Source organism: Vulpes vulpes, unplaced genomic scaffold, assembly GCF_048418805.1.
Source record: "Vulpes vulpes isolate BD-2025 unplaced genomic scaffold, VulVul3 Bu000000624, whole genome shotgun sequence".
NCBI classification, from domain to species: Eukaryota; Metazoa; Chordata; class Mammalia; order Carnivora; family Canidae; genus Vulpes; species Vulpes vulpes.
The window spans coordinates 387,596-408,049 of record NW_027325676.1 but is presented as its reverse complement, the minus strand read 5'-3'; the positions used below and the strand labels follow the sequence as shown (position 1 = coordinate 408,049).

Sequence of the window (20,454 nt, the reverse complement as noted above, 5' to 3'; positions counted from 1 at the left end):
TCTTTACCAGTTGCTAAAGGGTATGAGCTGCTTCATCCTCAGGATCTGCATCAAAAGGAGGTAGCTTGTAGCCATGTAGTCTTTATGTCAAAATGTACAACAGAACATGTAATTTAGGATTCATTAAACGGATTGAGTCCTTCCTTGTGTGATAACTAGGGTCAATAGGGATGGAGACGTATCAGAATTGAAAACACAGAAAGAAGACTCCAATAGAGGAGGAAATATTTAGAAATTTAGAAACAACAACAAAAAAGAAACTTAGAAACATCTTTATTGTCTGTATTTAAAATATATACAGTAAACTGCATATTGTTATTAGCACTCTAAAATTATAGTCCAATTTTAGGCTATAACTTTGAATTTGCAGAAAATTTCAAATGGGAATATAAGAATAGCACTCATGTATAAGCTAATACTATAGCTTCGCTGCCTTCAATTTCTAAAGTTGGAAGGAAAAATATGAGTATGTTATCCACAATAATCAGCTGTCTTATGATGGGAGGTGCACAACACCTACACACACACACACACACACACACACACACACACTCACAAAACTCAAAAGTCAAAGTTGGTTCGTAAACTAAAAATAGATAGTAGGCAACTTACGGTTATTCCCAGCATTGTTAGTAACATGTTGATAGTGTCATTTGCTGTGTCGGAATTTGTCACTGTTACAGTTACGGACTGTAAAAAATAAATAAGAAAAATTGCTACAATTTTTTTAAAATTTAAAGCATGTGACCAAATAATTGTCAAATTATTATCCATACTCCAAAAGTAAAGCTTGTTTCCAGGTAATGACAAAGTAAAGCATGTGTAGAACACGAACCCTTAATTATATTTTCATTTTTTTATATAACATGAAGCTAGTAGGAAACATGTCAGTAAAACATATATTTCCCTCCAGGAATTTGTGGCATACAAAATACAGCAGCTGAAGCAAGGAAGAGAAAAATTGAGAATTCTAAGAGGGCACATGGGGTGACCCTCAGCTCCATAAGGCTATTTCCAAAATGGTGGGAGGGGGATAGTATTAAAGGAAGGCACTAGATACTTTCCTCTCTTACTGAGTTGTGTTTGTATAGTATGGCTTAGTTCCTTTGTTTGTTTGTTTCTGGGTTTTTTTTTTTTTTTTGGCTTAGTTCCTTTGTAATTACATAGTCGGTTTCAGTAAAATCAGGTAAGAACTGGCTATGAAAGACACTTTTTAAAAACTACTATTTAGTCCATATTTTCTTTGTCAGGCATCATGGTTAACTAAGACTTCCATTGTTGCAATCTCTTAAGACTGATGAATCTAGGAAATGAGACTGGAAATGTTAGAAGTTGATGTTCCATTCACAACTCTGCCAGCGAGTAGGTACTTCTAATAGCTCTCTATCAGACCATACATTGAGAAACTGCTCCATACAACTAGGAAAAGTTTAAAGAAAATTTTCTGAAAGGGGTTAATAGCAATCTGAGATGGATCTATAAGACTATCTGAATTACAAACTATCTGAATTACAAAAATTACGAAAGTCATATAAGAGAATATGTAACCAGAACATTTACTATGCATACAGTTTTTATAACATGTTTAGGCAATGGGGCCTGTGTCCTTCGGGAAACAGTGCATAAAGAAGAAACAGCACAAGTGGACACCCACAGGCCTTGAAAATATTAAAAGCAAAGTTAAAAGAAACTCTTTCATAAATCACTCCTTGTCCTTTCATTGTATTTTTCTTCTTATGAATTGAATGCAATTGCTTGATATCACAGATGGTCCCAAAGTAATTCAATAATCATTCAAATAGCAATTCAAATAGTAATTAAAGGATGTATGTATATTTTCCTGCATGTTGTAGGTTCTCCCAACAGACAAATTCCATTAGATAGAACTCTCTCTAAACAAATAACTTCAGAAAAATAAACTATTTTTTGAAATAATTCAAAAGAAAAAGAAAACTTAGGTTATGTTCATGAGTCAAAACTGTTACTTAATATATGAAGAACCAGGAAAATGAGATCAATTTTCAAGAGCTGAAGCCACACCTGAGATGATCTCGATGCTTAGACTATTAGTCAAACACAGCTATTACAATAATGCTCAATGATACAAATGAAAATATGTTCACATTAAACAAAAATAGAGGCATCATAGTATAGAAATAAGAAGTATTAATGACTTTTCCTTATTTGAGAGGAAAAATATTTAACATAGAAATTTTTATCGGAAAAATATTTTTATTTATTTATTTTTTTTGAAAAATATTTTAAAAAAATTTATTGACTAGGCTACATTGCATAATGGAGATGGTGAAAAGAAGTCAGTGATTTGAAAATAGATACTAGAAATTATCCAGTGTGAAGAAGAAAAGGGGGGAAAAGATTGAAAAAAAATTACAGAGCCTGAGGGATCTCTGAACAATGTGAAAGTGTCTGATATGGAAAGAATGGAACTGTCAGGAGGAGAGAAAGAGAAATAATGAGGAAGGAAATATTTGATGAAATAATGATTAAAATTTCCCAAATTTGGTGAAGACATAAATTTACAAATTCAAGAAATTCAGAATATGTCAAATAGGACAGATTCAAAGACAACCATGCTTAGGAACTTCATAGCCACTCTGCTAAAAACCAAAAATAAAGAGAAAACTTGAAAGCAGCTAGAGAAAAAATGACAAATCACCTACTGAGGATTAATGTTTAATCACAGACTACTCATCAGAAAGCATCAAGACCAAAAGACTGGAACATCTCTAAAGGACTAAAAGGAAAAAAATTTGCAAACAAAATTCTACACCCCCAAAAATATCCTTCAAGAGTCAGTGTGAAATAAAGCCATATTCAGATAAAAGAAATTAAGTAAATCTGTTTGCAGCAGTTCTGCACAAGGAATGCTAAGAATCATCTTTCTAGGATGAAGTGAAACAGTGCAGTGGGAAACTTGGATCTTTAAGAATGGGTGAAGAACATCAGAAATGTTTATTTCACCAAAACTATACCTCAATAAAGTTGATTTTTAAAAATCTCAAGGTAATTTTCCAAGGAAAGTTCTGAATGTAAACCACTGCCACAATTGATATCAAAGGCAGAGACAAGAATGTGCTCTGCTGCTAGAGAATTCTCTCTCCTTCATGCAGTGCATCTAGCTGGCACTTAACAACAGATCAAACTATTTGCATGGCTTTTGCTTTAGCCAGGAATACCTTTTTTGTTCCACCTTCAAATGCTGTTTTGTGTGATCTAGAGCTACTTCGAACTATAACAACAACCACAAAAAATACCATTTAAAGATACCCAAAGTATCTTGTTCATCACTGTAAATGTCTTGGTTACTGTACTACAATTTCAGAAATCAAATTTTACACACAAAACTGGGCCAATTGGTTTGATTTTTTCCTCCCCACAGTATAAAGAAATTGAAATAGAAATATGCTGATCCCTTAAAAGTGTCATCCCTCTTAGTTCAATTCAATCCTGATATTCCTTGGAACAAAAGACTTTTTGAAACTCCTCTGCATTTGACATAACTACTCAATAAAACACCTGATCCTTAAGTGGATCCTGTACTAGAAAGGAGACATTATTGAGGTCAACTGACAAAATGAGAATGGGAATGGCAGAGTAAAGTATTACGCCAAGGTTAAATTCACTAAAGGTGATAACTGTAGAATATCTTTATTCTTAAGAAATGCTTAGGTTTAAGGAAAAAGGGCTATAGTATATGTATGACCCTCAAACGTATGTATACACATACATGTAATAGACACAGAGAAAGAAAATAAATGATAAAGCAAATGGAATAAAGTGTTACCAATAGGTGAATCTGGATAAAGAGTATACGGGGTGTTTTTTGTATTATTTTATATTTACAACTTTTCTCTGAGTTTATAGTTATACTAAATAAAATATCTGGAGGGGAAAAAGGACTGTGGAGACAATCCAGACCATTCTGTATGTAAGTGGTGGCCCTTGGAAAAAATGATGGTTCCTTCTAAATCACTGTATTACAAGCCACTATAAGCAATTAGAAGGATCCAGAGAAATGTCATAGACACATAACATCCAATACTCTTTCCTTGCTTAAGCACTGTAGTATGTATTCCTCTTGCTTCATGTTACCTAGGACACAGTTTTTAGGTCTATAAAGAAGTACATGGAGAGGGGGAAAATACATTTTTCCTCATGGCACTTTTCTAAATATTCTCTCTCTCTTCCTACCTTTTGCTCTCTCCTTCCTCTCTCCCCAACTCACTGCTTCCTCCCTCTCTGTGTCTCCACCTCTATCCCATTTTTTCATTCAGTCAGAATTAGGACCTCAGAATTTAATTGTTGGTCTTAAAAATACTTACACAGGCACAGTTCTTGATGTTCTCAGTGAAGATTTTGAGGGGAATGCTTTTTGGCTGCTCCTTCTCTTTGGCTAGCATGATGTACCTAATCCAATTCGATAGTAACCCAAAAGAGAGTAGGATAAATTACCTTACTTTCAAATCAATTTATGTTGATCATATTTTCAACATACTTCGTTATTTTTAAATGCATATAAATAAGCTCAGCAAAAAAAAAAAAATTGGGGGTTGGAAGGAAACATGCAAAAATATTTCAGGAAAATAAGCTGTGACTAGGAAAACAATAGATCACTCTTGTCATGTGAGATTTGACCAGCAGATCCAGGCACCAAAGCTTTCCTGTCTAGACCGGAGGGCATACTAGCACCTTCAAATGTAGGAATGAGAAGTTGCTTTGAGCATTACTTGGTAGGGTAAACTGCACTTATGGAAATTTAATATATGTTTTGAGAATAATGTTAGCTATAATCATGAGGTTGGAAAGTGGGGGAAGATGAGAGTAATAACCAGAATTTCATAAAAAAAAATAAGCAATATATGGATGTAAAGGAGAGCAGGTTATTTGTAGTAATGGGCAGGGTACAATTAAATAAGAAATCATTGGAGGATAGTGTAACAATTCGTACTAAGGGGAGGGAACATAGTTTGGGGGCACTGCTTTGAAGAGATCTACATTTTTTTCATCATGGGTTAAAGACTTATAATATTACACTGACAAAATACCTTTGAAGGTAAGAACGCCATTTTTCCTTTTGTTCTGAAGAGCTGCAATTTAAAAAATGAGAAGAAAAAAATTGAGGAACGTACGATACTCCTACTAACATATTAAGATCACCACTCCAGACTAAAAATATGAGCAGCCCGTTGTTAAGGGATGTGGATGTGTAAATTGTACTCCCCTTAGAGTGGTTTTGATGGACTCCACTCTTCTGTGAGTGGTATTAAAGCAATGGGAAGTAGATCCTAAAGAGGGAGAAAAGTTGATTTCAAATCTGAAAACTTAATTGTGACTATGTGATGCAAGCTATGAGATCACGGGCATGTTGTTAACCACTCTGATATTTAGTTTCCAGAACTGGAAAGGGGTTAAATTATAGCTCAGAGTGTTCCTGCAGCTGCAAGGGCTATTCAGATATAAAGAATATTACCATTCAAATTAAATCACATTTAAGAAATTTAGCAATTTGATGGAACTGTCTTGGCTCAGAAACAAGAATATCTTTTTTGGAAAAAAACACCTGTAATAGTTTTATTTCCTTATGCATATGGCAGATTGAAATATGTTAAATTAGTTCCTAAAAACCTTATTCTTCATCACTGTGATCTTCTGAGAAAGATCAATCCCCTGATGCAAAATTACTAAAGATTAATATTTTCTCTGCTAAAATTTTCACAGCATTTAATATCCAAAGTTGCAAATGTCTTAAGGCTCATCCACACGTGGACTTATCACTTACCAGCATTCTTTTTTATTGTGGTAAATTACACATAAAAGAAAATTGACCATTAGTGACCTTTACTATATTCATCGTTCTGTGCAACGATCGTGACTGAACATGTTTATCACCCCAAAGCAAACATGTGTCTATTAAGCAGTCACTCTCCCTTCCCTCCTGTCCCTAGCTCCTGTACCACATTTTGTATATTGTTGATAAAAACTTGGTTTCTTCTTTCTTTCTTTCTTTCTTTCTTTCTTTCTTTCTTTCTTTCTTTCTTTCTTTCTTTCTTTTGGGACAACTACAACAGAGTGAGGTTCAAGGTCTCCTCTCCAAGATCCTGCCCTCTGATTCCCAGGAGGTATCTGCATGTTTAAATCACCGGAATAGATTTCTTGAGCAAGTACTATTAAAGGGTCCCATTAAATTTGAGAAATTGCTTTTACACTCCCAAGTTAATTCCCTTAACAACAGTATGTAATTATACAAATAAATTGATCATGCCATTGAATACTAGGTTGCCTGAATTGCTGTGTACAGATTATCTTAGTTGGTAACGATCTGAAACAAAATATGATTCCATTGAGGCACTAAACTCAGATTATTCATTTGATTCCATTGAGTAGAGTTTAGTTGTGTAAGACACATTCTTAGGCTGACATGAGGATGGGAATGTGGCTCTCGACCCTGGATATCCTGAGCAGACACCTCTGAGTTTACAGGGATCATGCCACACTTGCATCTCTGTTTGAAACATCCACACCCCAAGCCTCATTCCTGTTTTACGCAGTTGCACTTAACACACTGCTTTCTTCTCCTCACCCCACTCCACCAAAATCTCGCAGGTCATCATAAAGGTAAGACAACAAAATTTGAAAAACCATTGATCAAAACCGAAGGAAATTACTCCAGTAGTTCCCACTATACATTATCTACTTGTTTCCTTGTGGATATAAGCACCTTCTTATGCAGAGTACAAGGCAAAACAAGTGTCATGGGAGGTCAAGAAGTGAGTCACCAGCTTGGTAGACAATAGATTACAATGTTATCCTTTTCAAGCCATGTAGATACAGGACACCAAGGCATCGGTCTTACCTGAAGGTGGCCACGAAGTTCACCGTGGGCCAGCCCAACACAAAGGACCTCCCAGAACGGATGTTGGCATCTCCCACTGTATCCATGCAGTTGGCAATCCACATGGTGTTCAGTGGTATTTTCTTTTTTATCTTAAAGTTTTTCTTATACCTAGAAAGATCCCAAACAAGACCTCTGTTAGTTCATTTCAAAAATGTTATGGGAGCAGCTGTGCTCTTTAGAGACCAGTTCTCACTGCTCCAGGGCAAATCATGTCTCCCGCATCTCTATTACCCTCTGTGCACACACAGAAAATGGTTAGATGGGCCTTTGCAATGTGTGTGTTGAGCAAACTCTGGCTTGGAAACCTGAAAACACTTCCTCTAAAGGCAGCAAATAGCCATATTTTTGAATGGTGAGTATTGAGTAACCACTGTATATTTTAGAGCTTTGTAGGAAAACCATTCATTCATTTTCTATTGCTGGATTTGTTACTTATTACAGATAATTTTTATGGCTAATATTGCAGTTAATTATTCATTTATGACTTGCATACTTCAAAAAGTGTTTGAGGGGCTGAAGAAAGGTACCTGATACATGACTTATAAAAACAGTTATATGCTTTTTTTTTTTTCTTAAGAGAGACAAACCAGGGGCACCTGGGTGGCTCTGTCAGTTAAGCATCCAACTCTTGGTTTTGGCTTGGGCCACGACCTCAGGCTCTTGAGATCATGCCCCTGTGTAGGGCTCCCCATTCAATGAGTCGGATTCCTCACTCCCTCTGCCCTGCCCCCCACTCATGTTTACTCTCTCTCTAAAATAAATAAATAAATAAATAAATAGATAAATAGATAAATAAATAAATAAATAATCTTTTCAAGAGTGTGAGGAAGACAGATGAAATCGAAACAAAAACATAAGCTTGGATCAGAAAGATTTAAAAGTTACTTTCAACGTTAATTTACAAAATATTTTCTAGCCTTTGAAGCATAGGTTATTTTCAATTTCCCTTCTTAAAATTTTGTCCATACCATTTTCCCTTAGATTCTGGCTAAAACAAAAAAATTGTTAGCCTACAGACTGAGCCCAACTGAAAAATCATCCATCCATCCATCCATCCATCCATCTGTCCATCAATCAATCCAAGATCAGTGGTCCGGAGGTCTTATATGTAAGTCATGGATACTTCCCGTTTCTCTGAGGAGTAAGAAGGGGTGAAATGGGTTTTTGATAATTTCTGCCTAATCCTCTTTGACCTCAAAGATGAAAACCACCATTGATTTATTTTGGTTGATTAATTGATTAATTTGGTTAATTCATAACTTTGACTCGCAGGTGGGCTTGAGATTTAAATAGTTACAAGTCCTATAAGGAATGCCTGGGGAACGTGGATCCTCCACTCTGGAACTCCTTACTATTCAGAAACACATGTGGAAAACACTGAACTAAACTGAGATGAAAGCCACCTCATGTGCAAAAATCCCTATGGCTCCACTGATTCATGGAACAATTAGAGCTAAACTCTTCAGTGGGATTTATAAAATAAAAAAAATCTTTTAGGAAGCCCACTTGAAGGATAATCTAGATTCAAACTTAGGACACAATGAATATAAATATGATGGATACCAACATCTTTCCACATTTTTTTTTATTTCAACATTACACCCAAGTGCCTGTATCTCTGTGCTTGGAGATTTTTATGGAACATAGTCAATTAACAGATAAAATCATTTTTCTAGATAGTAATTCCAAAGGCATTGTCACGTCAAAAATATATGGCCAAGGGGAATGATAGACAGGTATCTGCTTGTTCTTACACATTTTTTTCTTTCTAATATAGGTATCTGTGTATATACAGACCCCTAAGATCCTGTGTGGAAACTTCCAAATACATTGACCTGGAAAAATCCATCCAATAACCTTAGTTCAATAAGGCACCAGGATTAGTTGAACCAAGGAATTTTCCTAGAGCCCAGTGTGTGGTTTCTACTCTCCTACAACGTTTTGAACACTTATCATATGCCAAGCTCTGTTCTAAATATTTTATAAATATAAATATAAATATAAAAAATTTAATCCTCAAGCAACTACACTAGATGGTCTCTATTAGCTCCATTTTACAAATAAGGAAACTCACAGAAAGTTTAAATAAATTGTCAAATGCAGGAGACAGGGTTTGAACCCAGACAGCCTAACTCCTAAGCCCATGTTTGTAACCTCTTGACCGTGAAGTAACCTTTTCATCTTTCCTGCCCTCATCCTCATTTCTGCCCCCAGAGCCATCAGGTTTTCTCGTGGGATTTACACTGGGAGTGAGAGGATAAATCTCAAGGCATTATATCAATAAAACCAGTTGCTAGCTTGGAAATATTTACAACGTGTACAACTAAGCTTTATACTTCAATAGATTCTTCTAAGGTCTTACTGTGTTTCTTTACTCTCAATCACTGACCCAATTGGATTATCTCAGCAGAAATTAGAAAGTGTTAATCTACTGTAAACTGACTCAAGAAGAAGAGGAGGAGAACTGCAGTTTTTATTTCTAAAAATAGTCATTTATTATAGTTGTATTAACATGATGTCCTTCTTGCTTTCCACTACCTTAATCTTTATGCCAGAAGGTAAGCCCCAGTGAACTGTGGAGTTTTGCAGTATTCTAAGGAGATTTCCTCTGTTCTAAGATAGAGGCATTCTCTTACAAATGTTGGGAGAAGGGGTCATAGTCTATTCTGTAACTATTCGTCATTTCACCGACAGTGAGTTAATAGTCATCTTCATCTTTTGACCAAATTAAATTCATTTTTTATTTCATTTCTACATTCCTTAATAACTAATGATGAGGAATGTGATGTATAAAAAGGGTGTGATCTAAGTTCAGTCCTTTTTTCTAAATTATTCACGGGTCTCTACTAGTACAAATATCTTAATATTTTATCAAATAGATACTATTCTCTCTTTCTTAAAGATTTCATTTTTTTATTCATGAGAGACACACACAGAGAGAGAAGGCAAAGACATAGGCAGAGGGAAAAGCAGGATCCCTCTGGGGAGCCTGGTGGGGGACTTGATCCCAGGACCCCGGGATCATGACCTAAGCCAAAGGCAGACACTCAACCACTGAGTCACCCAAGGGCCCCAAGTAGATACTGTTCTTAAAAATAAAATAATTTTTATTTCAATTTTTAAAGTACTTTAAAGTACTTTAATTTTTAAAGTAATTTTTATTTGAAAAATAACTTATTTAGCATTCTAATGAATATCAAAAGTGATAAGGAAGGTTCCATTTGACTTCAATTCTTGCGAACACAACTTTCTAGTGTATGAAAGAAGTGACAAAAATCCCCAAACAATTTTCACTATTATTAACATCTTGTACAACTAGAGAAATAGAATTTCTTTGTGAAGAAACAAACATTTAATTCCCCTCATTGTTACACACAAGCCAAAATTCACTAATTCTGACCGAAAAATTGGTAGAAATTAATCAACTATTTATTCAATTTCTGTTAAATTCTGTAGTGTCAACCTAAAGATGAGAGAGTCTCCAGCTGAAGCCTGAGGGTGAGCTGAGGTAAAATGGAACCTGGGTCACCCTACCCCCTTTTTATTGCTAATTGGAAAAATTAGGCACTAAACTCAGATTATTCATTTGAATAGATTGATTGAGGGTATTGATTCCTCCATGTAAGACCAAGGCATGACAGGGATTAAATATGTTGGTTATTTCAGGGGCTATTTCTTTTTAGTTTTTCCTTCTAGAAAAAAAGGTAAATTTTTTCATATTAACAGTGATCATAAATATACCCAAATATTTACTATGGGAATGATCTCATAGTAGTTTTCTAAAGATTGTGGCAGGCATTAAGTGCTGCCTGCTACTGCTATGGATGAAATGGTGTCTCCCTCCCACTGCTTTCCTGCCTTCTTACCATAAAGCCCTCTCTGCCAATATCATCATGTTTGGAGATAGAGCTTTTGAAGGTAATTAAGTTTAAATGGGATCATCAAGGTAAGGTCCTAATCCAGTAAGATGGATGGTCTTGTGAGAAGTGGGAGAGATCTGTATGTGTGTACATACATGCATTGAGGTAATGCCTTGGGGCACACAGTGAGAAGGCAGCCACGTGCAAGCAGAAAAAGAGCTCTCACCAGAACCTGACCATGATGATATCTCGAACTCGGAATTCTAAAATCTGTGTTCTCTCTATATCAAAGACCTTGGCTTAAATATGAAACTCAAATGCCTGTGATCACTTACATTTTCTAATATTACCAATGTATAATATAAAGTATATAAGATAAACTTTTGGGAACCGAGTCCCTTTCAAAGAACATTAACAAATAAATTGATAAAGATTTTGTCATATAAAAACCCTTGAGTAGACATAAGGACATATCTCAAAAGCAATATGTGAAAGATGAAAAATGTTCAACTTGTTTTGTCTTAATGAACTATTCGAAATAAAAATTCAGCCCTTCAATAGAGGCAACTCTCTAGTGGAAAAACAACACTATCTTTATATAAAAATCTTTTTAGCAGAATATCGTAGGCTCTGTAAAACCCGCTGAGAGGTAGGCAGCACCCAGGAGAAGAAATAGCTCTGGTAAGAAAAGGAAAGTCTTCTCCTCTCCCTAAAGGCTATAATACTTACAAAGATGAAAAAAAAAAAAAAAAAGAACATATTCCCCTTACAAATTGAATATGAGTGGTCTGCAAGGTCCTAACAACCAGGAAATGAGTTTGCTATTTGTTAGCATGTCTCTTGGGCTAAGGATGGAAGGGTACAACATGGTATGTGAGGAAGAACATGGCCTTGTGATGAAGGCAGGCCTGGGTAGGAATCTCTTGCATGGTTTCCCTATGTATGACTGGACCATTTCTGAGACTTCCTCTGTCCCCATTTTCATCTCTGCAGCCTGTTGATGATAAAAAATATGGGCCTTGGAGTGCTGTGAGAAAAATTTTCTTTATGCATGAGAGATACACAGAGAAAGGCAGAGACATAGGCAGAGGGTGAAGCAGGCTCCCTGTGGGGAACCTGATGTGGGACACGATCCCAGGACCCAGGGATCACGACCTGAGCCAAAGGCAGATGCTCAATCACTGAGAAACCCAGGTGGGTGAGGCATCTGTGATGTTCCTAGTGTGGTTCCCAGCATGCATCCCGCATATTTTGGTCTCCCATACTCACTTTGGTTAAATAAAGAGAATGGTAACTAGTCTGCATTTTTAAAATAATGACATGGGCCTCTATCAAGAGGAAGAGAGTCTTTCATATGGACCTCATGCCAAGGCCTGGACATTCTTTTTCTCTTTGGCCTCCTTATGACATCACCACCCTCGAAGTTACATCTATGGGCAATTTCCCTAGTCTCAAATATATTTTACTACTATCTTTGCCTCTGATTTTTTGATAGCTATATTTCCTTCATTTTTCAATTCGCTAAGCGTTCTGATCTATTTGTTACCAAGCAGACTGGAGTTAGTTGTTCACTCAATGTAAAGGAAGGGTTGCTTTCAATAGTGAAAGAATCTAGGTGTTCATGGAATGTTGTATGAAGTTCAGGAAAAAAGAGAGAATAGAAATGGTAGCACCACATAGTGAATAAAAGCCTGTGCTTTGAAATAAATAGACCTGATTTCAAATGTAGACTCTGTCCATTACTAATATGGTAACCTGGGCAGATCCATTAGACCTCTGAGCATCAAGGTTCTCCAATATAAAAATACTCCCATCTCACAGGGTCGTTGTAAGGTTGGACAAAATTAGGTACATAAAGTTTTTTAGCATAGTATCTGACATGTAGTAAGCCCCTGATAAATTACTATTAATGTAACTCAGATGAGTATAGCATTTTGCCAAATTATTACTAGCATGTCTTACCTATGACATGGCATAACTGGGATCTAGGGTGAAAGCAGTAAAAAAAAGAGGGAGTTAGTTTTTTCGCAAGACCATAGCTTCTTGATATTTTGTTTGTGGGAGTGTTCTTTGTCTTCCATGTTTTGTGAATAATGCAAACAGAGATGGAGTAAGTAAACAGGTGACCTTCCATGAACTGCTCCCAGACGTTTATTGAGCAATCATCATGTTCTAGACTGGATATTCGATGCATTTGTGTTCAGGGTTGAGAGGAAAGTGCACACAGTCGATTCTTTCTCCTAGATTCCATCTATCTGCTCCATCTTTTTTTTTTTAAAGATTTATGTATTTATTCATGAGAAACACAGAGAGTAGAGAGAGAAGTAGAGACACAGGCAGAGAGAGAAGCAGGCTCCCTGCAGAGAGCCTGATGTGGGATCAATCCTGGGTCTCCAGGATCACGCCCTGAGCTAAAGGCAAAGATAAACCCCTGAGCCACCCGGGTTAACCTGCTCCATCTTTCCTTTTTACTAAACTGCTAAGATAGAGCCCTGATACCATCCATCAGGACTATGGCCTCCCCTAACTACTCTCCCTGCTTCCACTCTTGCTTACCCATCCATCTATTATCTAGCAACAGTCAGAAAAATTTGCTAGAAATATAAATCAGATTTGGTCAGTCCCCTAGTTAAAAATCCTTTGGCAAAATATTTCCACTTTTTTTACCATGGCCTGTGAAGACCCTGTGTGACTAGACCCCTGAGCATAGTATCATATCTGATAGCATGGCCTATGCTCTGGGCTCTAGTCAAATCAGGCTTCCCTGAGCCCCTCTCTCTGAGGGGTCAGATTGTACCCACGTAGGCCTGCAAGTCCCTCAGCCTCGACGGCTCAGGCACATTGTCTGGGAATGTGGCTGCTTCTCTTCTCATAGATTTGGTTTTAATGCTCCACCTCAGAGAAGCCCTCCTAGACTATTCCTCTCTAACACGTTCCCACCCTCTCCGCACAGCCCCCTATCCACCTTCTATCAGCAGCACTAATCATTATCATTCCCCTTCTTATTTTGCCATTTGTAAGTCCCAGACAGGAGAGACATTGGCCTGTCACATTGGCAATTGTATTTGCTGCAGGGACATGACACAAAACAAGACCTCCAGAAGTACTCATGGAATGAAGGATTCAAGCATTGGCAAACACAAAAGGGAAAAAATGTAATGTTTTTGTATAGTAAGGGTTAATGGGAATGCAATTTTTGGAGAATCACAAGAGCACCACACATGGTACACCTACTTGGTATTAGACATCAGTAATAAATCGCTGTACAAGAAAAGCTGCCACTTCTTCCTCCTCCAGCCTTTCTTGAGCTCAACAGGACCATGGATGAGCAGGGTACGAGTGGCACCCTCAGATGATGTAGTGCTTTCGCTGTGGGTGTCCACCTCCACAGACGAGCTCTTCCTACAACACATCAAACACAGAGCAGCTAGTTACTGGTCAAATACACAATATAGTTTAATGCCAAGTTTCAAGGTTCACACAACACTAAAATGTAGTCTCAACCCCCAAAGCAGAGCTCCAGAGCTCAGAATCAGGGATTCCTGAGTTACCGAAAGCTATAGAAAGTGGTGAGGTCACTTGGGAAACTGATGCAGAGGGAGGACAGTTCCAAGGACAAAGCCCTTGGGCCTGCCAATACTTAGAGGTGTGGTGGAGAAAGAAGCAAAGCTCATGAGCCATTAGGTAGGCAAAAGCCAAGAAGCCAAAGGTAGAGCACATTACAAGAAGGTGAATGAACAACAACAATAAACAGGACAACTTGTGGCCTAATATAAAATAAAACAACGTGTGAAGAATCAATTACAAATTGCTTTTATGTTAAGATAAAATGAAGATAACTGAAGATCCTGGAAGTTGACCCCCATCTTATCTAATTCAATATTCAAAATTGGGGTAAAAATTCTCAAAGATCAGCAAAAATATTGGAAACCTCAGAAAGTTTCTGAACACAAGAGTTTAGCTATTCCTTGGCTGAGCTCTGACAGGAATTCCTGGTCAAAATAGGTACTAAAACAACACAATTGAACAGAATGTAAAAATTCTTTCATAACTAGGACAGGTATTTTCATAGACCCACTGAAAATTCTGTCTCATGGAGAGAGAGAGTTGGCTCTCTCGTGGAGCCAAGAAAGTGTCTCCGCCTCCCCCAAGGATGTATAAAGCCTGCTCCCTTCTGCTCAGCAGCACTGAATCTTAAGAACAGGAGCAGCTTTTCAGGAAGCTGGTGCTGAAGTGACTACTTAGTTTCTATGTATTAGAGGAAACAAAAGAAAACAACAGTTCCTGTTATTGCCGGTCTGTTTGGATGATCAGAAATAGTGTATCAGATGACTACCTCATGCGCTGAAGCCTTGAATGACCACCTGTGAGCTCAGCATGCTTTCTGATTGACGGGAACATCCTTTTCTCTTCAATTCGTGGGACGGGAAATCAAGGGAGTCTACAGCACTTGGCAGAGTACTGTCAACTGCTTGAAGCCTCAAGATTCCGCAGCGGTCCGCGGTCACTGCCATTATGATGTCACAGATTCAAAGCTCATGCTGTAACTGCCAAACTGACATACTGGTTTCCTTTTCTTGGCCTCCAAGTTTTGATTTTTTAAAAGTAATCATTTTATTTTGAGATAACTGTAGATTCGTTTGCAGCTATAAGAAATAACACAGGGAGATGACATCAGTTTTTTTTACAGATGGAGTCTTCCAGAGACACTTCCATCACCACAAGGGTCCTTCCTATTCCCCATTTACAACCACACAAATTTCTTTCCCCCTCCACCACCTCCTTAATTCCGGGCAATCACAAAATCTGTTCTCCATGTGTAAAAGGTTGCCATGTCAAGAATGTTATACAGATGGGATCACATAGTTTATGACATTTGGGGATTTGCTTTTTCCCATTTGGTGTAACTGGAGATTCATCTAGATGGCTGCAAGGATTCACAGTTCATTTCTTGGTGTCCCTTAGTAGTACATTATGATATGGATGTATCACAGTTTGCGTAACTACCTGTTGAAGGAGTTCGAAGTGTCTGCAGGTTTTGGCTGTCACTAATAAAGCTACTATAAACATCTGTGTACAGGTTTTTGTGTCAGTGTGAAGTCTTCACTTCTCTGGGCTAAATGCCCAGGACGGGAAGAGCCAGGTCATATGCTAGCTATTTTGTTGTTGTTGTTGTTGTTGTTGTTTTTATAGTTTTTTCTTAGGAACTGTCCAACTGGTTTCCAGAATGGCTGTGCCATTTCACATTCTCCCCAGTACTGTATGAGTCGTTCAGTTTCCCCCCATCCACACGAGCATTTGGTGTTGTCATTTTTTATTTTAGCTATTCTGATAGCTGTGTAGTGTGATATCTCACTGTGGATTTCACTTGCATTTCCCAAATGGTTAGTGATACTAACCATTGATTTGCCACCTGGACATCTCCTTCAGTGTCCAAGCACCTACAGGAGCCTGTTAAAAACATGTTACATGAAGGCAGTGTTCCCTTTTCACTAGGAAACTGATGATTTTACAGATGATGAGGCTCCTGCGCATACAGGTTGGGCTCTGAATCCAAGCAGCCGTGACGTAACATGAAGGATTCAAATCCAGCTGACTCAGGAGGTCACGCAGCTTCCTGTGAGGACCCCTCACCCCCACTCTTCCCACATGGACAGTGTCTTTCTTTGACAACTGTGGAGGACTGAAATTTGATCCTACAGACAAAGTTTGTGGTTTCTCTTACAGGCTCCTGTAACAGGCATGTGAAAACCTATCTTTTATGCCCCACTAGACTCTAGGGACCTCAAGGAAGGAGTCTATGTCTGATTTATCATTAAATTCTCACAAACATTGACGCATCAGAGGAATCAAAAAATTCTGTATTGAACAAGTGAATGAAATAGTTTTCTGGCAGGGATGGACAGGGGAAAAGGCATGACATAAAATAGTCTTTGTCTTATTTACTTTATTCATTCAACGGATAGTGTTTGAACCTGTACTAGGAGAAAGGCACTTGATAGGTCTGGGCAACAGGGAGCCAGGCCCAAGTCTCACAAAACCAGGATTTAAGTGAGGAGGGGGGAAGACAGATATTAAACAGAGAATGCCATCAAGAACTGCCTAACACAGCCTCTGGAAAGTACTGCAGAGGAAAATTAAAGAGTGAGATGAGAAATTTAGAGAGGGACTTGACACCTGATTTCAATTATGGAGAGGAAGACTTCTTTGACGAGCTCATTTGAAATGACCTTTAAAGAATGACTTGGGACTACACAGAAGAGAGAAAGAGGAAGAAAGGGGGAAGGGAGGGAAGATACATTTGTCAGTTGAAGGGACAGAATGTGACTAACTGATGTTTCAGAAACATGGAAGACTTTGCTGGATTGGAGACACAGGCAGAGGTACAGGAGAGTGAAATCGGCCTGTAAATTAGGTAGAGGTGAGAGCACAAGTCCTGGTAGTCCTTTTAGACTTTATTAAGGCTTCTCATCTTAAAACCAAACTAACACAGAAGTGGCATGTAGATAGTGGCCTCCAGGCTTCAAACCACTTTTATTAAATTTTTATTATTTATTTTTTAAAATAAGTTGATTTTTTATTGGTGTTCAATTTACCAACATACAGAATAACTATTTTATGTATTTGAGAGAGAGAGAGAGAGAAAGAGACAGTGCATGTGCACAAGAGGGGGGGCAGAGAAAGAAAGAGAGAGAGAGAGAGAGAGAGAAAGAAGCACAAATGGTGCTGAGTATGGAGTCTGACCTGGGGCTCTCTCTCATGATCCTGAGATCATAACCCTGAGCGGAAATCAAGAGTCAGAAACTTAACCAAGTAAGCCACCAGGCGCCCCTTCTCACCACTTTTAAAGGACAAGTGCTAGTCTGGCCATGCTTGACTGTATTCAGAACCATGGAGGCTCATTGGGCAACACTTTCTGGCCTCCCATCAAGCACCTGTCAAAATCTATTTCAGGTAAAACATAATCTATTTCAGGTAAAAAAATATAGGCAGACTTCTCTCTGCACCTTCCCCAATTCTCAGAATATGTCCCATTCTCTGCGTCTCCCTTCAGAGAGGTTAGAGATTTAGAGGCCAGGAAAACTTCTCTCCTTTTAGAATCTCGTCCTGTTGATCAATTCTGATATGCATCAGACTCACTTGGGAGGCTTTTCAGGCACTCATTCTGAAACTGCCTCCCCCAGAGCTTCTGATTCATCAGATATGGAAAAAGCTCTTTGAGTGATTCTTACATGTAACCAGGATGGTGAGTCACTGGTTTTAAGGAATTAATTGAGAAAGATACAGTTTTTGATAGCATCTTCTCCTTGTAGTAAAGCAAAGGAGAGAAAAGTTTGCCTGAGAAAGCTAAAGGGAGCTTTCTTTTACCATGTCACAGTTACCTTTGCAGTAATAAAGCTTAATTTCTTCCATAATACCATTGTGATTTATTTTAATTTGATGAATGAGCTCTAAAGAGAATAATAATGATGGGGTCTGTTTTCTTTTTTAAAGACTTTATTTATGTATTCATTCATGAGAGACACAGAATGAGAGAGAGAGAGAGAGAGGCAGAGACACAGGCAGAGGGAGAAGCAGGCTCCATGCAGGGAGCCTGACGTGGGACTCCATCCTGGGTCTCCAGGATCATGCCCTGGGCTGAAGGCAGCGCTAAACCACTGAGCCACCTGGGCTGCCCGGGTCTGTTTTCATCTATTTGACCGAACACCTATGTTTTCACCCTAAATATCAAATAGAAGAGATACTGTAAGGTGATCTTTATGCCCATAATACCGTATTATTGATCTATTGTCCATTTTTGTCAATACCATACTGTTTTGATTATTACAGCTTTGTAATATATCTTGTAATCTGGGACTGTGATACCTCCAGTTTTTTTCTTTTTCAAGATTGCTTTGGCTATTTGGGGTCTTTTGTGGTTCCATACATCCTTATGAATTACTTGTTTTAGTTCTGCGAAAAATACTATTACTACTTTGATAGGGATTCCATCAAATCTGTAGATCATTTTGAGTATGGAACATTTTATTAATACTTGTTCTCTCATCAATAAGCATGGAATATTTTTCCATTTGTGTTGTCTTCAATTTTTTTCACCAATGTTTTATAGTTTTTCAGTGTGTATATATATATATATATATAGGTCTTTCACTTCCTTGTTTAAGCTTATTTCTAGGTATCTTATTATTTTTGGTACAATTGTTAATGGGACTGTTTCTTAATTTCTTTTTTTGCTCTTCATTATTAGTGTATAGAAATGCAGTGGATTTCTGTATATTGGTTTGTATCCTGTGACTTTCCTGAACTCATTTATCAGTTCTAGTCCGTTTCTGGTAGAATCCTGAGGGTTTTCTACATATAGTATCATGGCACTTGCAAATAGTGAAAGTTTTACATCTTCCTTACCCATTTGGATGCCATTTATTGCTTTTTCTTGTCTGATTGCTGGGGCTAGGACTTCCAGTACTATGCTAAATAAAAGTAGTGAGAGTGGAAATCCTTGTTTTGTTCTTGACCTTGGGGAAAAGCTCTCACTTTTTCACCATTGAGTATGACATTAGCTGTAGTTTTTTCACATATGGTCTTCATTCTGTTGAGGTATGTTCCCTCTAAACCTACTTTGTTGAGTTTGTATCATGAATGGATGTTGTACTTTTAAATGCTTTTCTGCACCTATTAAAATGATCATCGTTTTTACCCTTCTCTTGTTGATGAGATGTATTATGTTAATGGATTTGTGAATATTGAATCACATTTGCATACTAAGAATACCACTTGATCATGGTAAATGACTTTTTTAATGTATTGGTGGATTTGGTTGGCTAATGCTTTGTTGAGGATTTTTGCATGTATGTTAATCAGAGATATTGGCCTGTAGTTCTCTCTCTCTCTCTCTCTCTCTCTTTCTCTCTCTCTCTCTCTCTCTGTAGTGTCTTCATCTGGTTTTGATATCAGGGTAATGCTGCCTTCACAGAATACATAGAAGCTTTCATTCTTTGTTTTTTGAAGTAGTTTGAGAAAAGTAGGTGTTAACTCTTCTTTATATGTTTGGTAAAAAAAAAATTTAAGTATTTTATTTATTTATCCATGACAGAAAAAGACAGAGGCAGAGACAGAGGCAGAAGGAGAAGCAAGCTCTACTCAAGGAGCCCGATGTGGGCCTCAATCCCAGGACTCTAGGATCACAACCTAAAGGCAGATGATCAACTGTTGAACCACCCAGGCGTCCCTACATGTTTGCTGAAATTTACCTATGAAGCCATCTGGTCCTGTACTTTTGTTTTCTTGGGAGTTTTTTTATTACTGATTTGATTTCACTGCTGATAATCAGTCTTTCAAATTTTGTATTTTTTCCCAACTCAGCATTGAGACGTTATATGTTTCTAGGAATTTATCCATTTCTTCTAGGTTGCCCAATGACTTTGCATATAATTTTTTCATAATATTCTCTTAAAATCCTTTATATTTTTGTGGTATTGTTTGTTATTTCTCCTCTTTCATTTCTTTTTTTAAATAAATTTATTTTTATTGGTGTTCAATTTGCCAACATACAGAATAACACACAGTGCTCATCCTGTCAAGTGCCCCCCTCAGTGCCCACCACCGAGTCACCCCCACCCCCCGACCACCTCCCCTTCCACCACCCCTATTCATTTCCCAGGGTTAGGAGTCTTCATG

The 20,454-nt window shown here is 37.7% G+C and overlaps 1 protein-coding gene across 1 annotated transcript in view; it reads right to left on the bottom strand.

Annotated features, from left to right (window-relative positions):
- The window catches only part of LOC140596555 (rho GTPase-activating protein 20-like), a 42,366-nt gene that overhangs the window by 15,607 nt on the left and 6,305 nt on the right, over window positions 1-20,454 (bottom strand). The window contains exons 3-8 of the mRNA XM_072745118.1: window positions 15,113-15,422; window positions 14,011-14,178; window positions 6,875-7,024; window positions 5,067-5,108; window positions 4,344-4,428; window positions 613-690 (exon numbers count right to left, since the gene is read on the bottom strand). Of these exons, the coding sequence (XP_072601219.1) occupies window positions 613-690; window positions 4,344-4,428; window positions 5,067-5,108; window positions 6,875-7,024; window positions 14,011-14,178; window positions 15,113-15,177 (588 nt within the window). The 5' untranslated portion in view covers window positions 15,178-15,422. The remainder of the gene's footprint in view (window positions 1-612; window positions 691-4,343; window positions 4,429-5,066; window positions 5,109-6,874; window positions 7,025-14,010; window positions 14,179-15,112; window positions 15,423-20,454) is intronic.